This window comes from Malus sylvestris, chromosome 1, assembly GCF_916048215.2.
Source record: "Malus sylvestris chromosome 1, drMalSylv7.2, whole genome shotgun sequence".
In the NCBI taxonomy this organism is placed as follows: domain Eukaryota; kingdom Viridiplantae; phylum Streptophyta; class Magnoliopsida; order Rosales; family Rosaceae; genus Malus; species Malus sylvestris.
Genome location: NC_062260.1, coordinates 22,218,880 through 22,222,167, shown reverse-complemented (window position 1 = coordinate 22,222,167; position 3,288 = coordinate 22,218,880). Strand labels below are relative to the sequence as shown.

General features: G+C 45.2%; 1 protein-coding gene across 1 annotated transcript; it reads left to right on the top strand.

Annotated features, from left to right (window-relative positions):
* The first annotated feature begins 318 nt into the window (after positions 1–318).
* On the top strand, positions 319–3,065 carry LOC126622316 (L-type lectin-domain containing receptor kinase S.4-like). Its single transcript, XM_050291016.1, has one exon. The coding sequence runs from the start codon at positions 689–691 to the stop codon at positions 2,768–2,770; it is 2,082 nt and encodes a 693-aa protein (XP_050146973.1). The 5' UTR covers positions 319–688; the 3' UTR covers positions 2,771–3,065.
* Positions 3,066–3,288: the final 223 nt, after the last annotated feature.

Genomic DNA, 3,288 nt, shown 5'->3' with positions numbered 1-3,288 from the left:
TGCACATATAACCTTAGTTGCATGAATGAACTCTCTAATCATGTGTGCTTAACTTACCGTTTAAGTTTTTTTTTTTCTTCCATAAAAATTACCATGAACTAGTAATAATGTGATTCAAATTCAATAATATTAAGAATTGAACCTAATATCTCTCATAAGTAAAGAAAAATATAATTAGACAGCTATACAAGTAGCTAAATTATTATGAACTCAAAAGCAACCAAATTTACCTGATCCACGCAACAAAAAGTCAAATATTAGTAACCAATCGAACACAAAATCTCATGTGAATCAAAAGCTCAAAACCACATTCAGAATTCGACAAAAACAAGAAACTCGAAAACAAAGTTCTGGAAAGCGAATCAATGCGTGGTTCCAAATCCAAACCCATCAAATGGCCTAAAGTGGTACAGTAGCCTTAAATCCTACTCACTCACTCATCTCATATATCGAAATCAAATACCAAAGATATGCCTTTTTCCCAACCCACCACCCCCGAAGTCCCCTGCTTCATTCTCTTTCCCTTCCCTTCCCCACAACCTTCCAAGCAAACCACTAAAAAAATCGAATAATTGAAAACAATTTCAAGCACATCGACACTATATCAAGGTAATCCAGCACAATATACTGAAAACTCCATTGCCATCTGCTTAACCAAAACCGAGCAAAGACTCGAACTTTACTTCCTATGGGATTCCAAAGATTCATACTTTGCTGGGTTTTCCTCCTCTTCCTCCCAAACCCAGCAAAAACCCAGCTCGACCAAGAGCTCAACTTCAACGGCTTCAATGGCGTCTCCAACAGCAGCAACATGAGTTTAAACGGCGTCGCATCAATCGAGCCCAATGGCATGCTAAAGCTCACAAACGACACTCTCAGAGTCCTCGGCCACGCCTTCTACTCCGCCCCAGTCCGATTCAAAAACTCTACCGACGGCAAAGCCTTTTCCTTCTCCACCTCCTTCGTCTTCACCATCGTCCCGGAGTACCCAAAGCTCGGCGGCCACGGCCTTGCCTTCATAATCTCGCCGTCGAAGTCGCTCCCGGGATCCCTTCCCAGCCAGTACCTCGGCATCCTCAACGCCACCGTCGTCGGCAACTTCTCCAACCACATCTTTGCCGTCGAATTCGACACGGTCCAGGACTTCGAATTCGGGGACATCAACGACAACCATGTCGGAATCGATATCAACAGCCTAGCTTCCAACAAATCGACCCCGGCCGGGTTTTTCAGCAATGGAAATTCGACGAAAGAGAACCTCAATCTCACGAGTGGGCTGCCGATCCAGGCCTGGGTCGATTACGATTCGGTGAAAAATCAAGTCACTGTCATGCTTTCACCCGATTCGATCAAACCCAGATCCCCGATTTTAACATTCGATGTCGATCTTTCACCAATTTTGGAAGATTTTATGTACGTTGGGTTCTCTGCTTCGACCGGGATGCTCGCCAGCTCCCACTACGTCTCCGGTTGGAGCTTTAAGATGAACGGAGAAGCCAAATCTCTGGATTTAGAAGCTCTGCCTAAACTTCCCGGCCCGAAAAAGAAGCATTCATCAGCGTTGATCGTTGGCATTTCTCTTTCTGTTCTTGTTTTCTTTATCTTGGCCGCCGGATTGGGCTTCTACATTGTTCACAGGATCAAGAACGCTGAGGTGATCGAGCCGTGGGAGCTCGACATTGGGCCTCATAGATTCAGATACAATGAGCTCAAGCAGGCCACCAGAGGGTTCAGGGATAAAGAGGTGATCGGGTTTGGTGGATTTGGTAAGGTTTACAAAGGAACACTGCCGAATTCGGAAACCCAAGTGGCGGTTAAGCGAATTTCGAACGAGTCGAGGCAGGGTCTGCAGGAATTCGTGTCGGAAATCGCCACCATTGGCCGTCTCAGGCACAGGAATTTAGTGCAGTTGTTGGGGTGGTGTCGCCGGCGCGGAGATTTGTTGCTTGTGTATGATTTTATGCCTAATGGAAGCTTGGATAAGTACTTATTTGAGAAGCCGAAAGCAATTTTGAGCTGGGAACAGAGGTTCAAGATAGCTCAAAATGTAGCTTCTGGCTTATTGTATTTGCACGAAGGTTGGGAGCAGACTGTGATTCATAGGGACATAAAAGCAGGAAACGTGCTTTTGGATTCTGAGATGAATGGACGGCTTGGAGATTTCGGTCTTGCTAAATTGTATGAGCATGGAGCAAACCCTACAACAACTAGGGTTGTTGGGACACTGGGTTACCTCGCTCCCGAGTTGACTCGGACCGGAAAACCGACTCCGAGCTCGGATGTGTTTGCTCTTGGTGCTCTGCTGCTGGAGCTGGTGTGTGGGAGGAGACCCATTGAGCCAAAAGCCCTGCCCGAGGAGCTGATGTTGGTTGATTGGGTTTGGGAGAAGTGGAAGGCTGGTGCAATTCTTGAAGTTGTGGACCCCAGATTGGGGGCTGAGTTTGATGATCTGGAGGCTGTGGTGGTGCTGAAGCTAGGGCTGATGTGCTCAAATAATACCCCCAAGGCAAGGCCCACAATGAGGCAGGTGGTGAGGTACTTGGAGGGTGAGGCAGCGCTGCCGGACGCAGTGGCGTCTCCCGGGGCTTATGATGGGAAAAAGCGTGGTGAGTTTGAGGATTATGTGCATTCTTATCCCACATCATCAGGTTGTGAGAAGGCAAGTGATTGGTCTTGTGATGATGCGGATGTTGATTTTGAAGGCGGTTCTGGCTCTCCTCCCTCAGTTTCTGGTAGTCGTAGAGGTGGTAGTGACAGGTACCCAAGCTAGCGGGGATTCTAGCATGTAATGGGGATTTTTTCGTCCTGTCTCTATCTGTCACATCAAGTCAAAGATAGAGGCAGGCCAGAAAATTCCCAGCTACACTCGAGTTTTTTCTACGTGGGAGTGACGATCCCGTCTTTTTCCCTTTTGAATTTTGCTTGTTTGTTTTTCTTTTGTATGATTATAGTTGTGTTAGTATTTCTGTGTTGATGTATGTAAACTTGATTTTTGTGACACACCTTTGTTGGCTTGTAACTTGTAAATGTATTCCGGTAAATGATGTTTCTTTTACCAGCATTTATATCTTCCTCTTTCATCTTTGAAATTCATTGTGTTTATACAAGTCTTCACATCATTGATTATATCTTACTTGACGTCGACGACGAGGTTTTGTATTCAATTCTCGTTAGAGGTTCTTTGTTAGATTGTTATTTCCCTCAATTTCAGTGGTATAAAATAAATAAAATAGAACATAAAAACATGAGAAGAGCTTGCACGCTTAATGTCATGTAACATTAGAACAT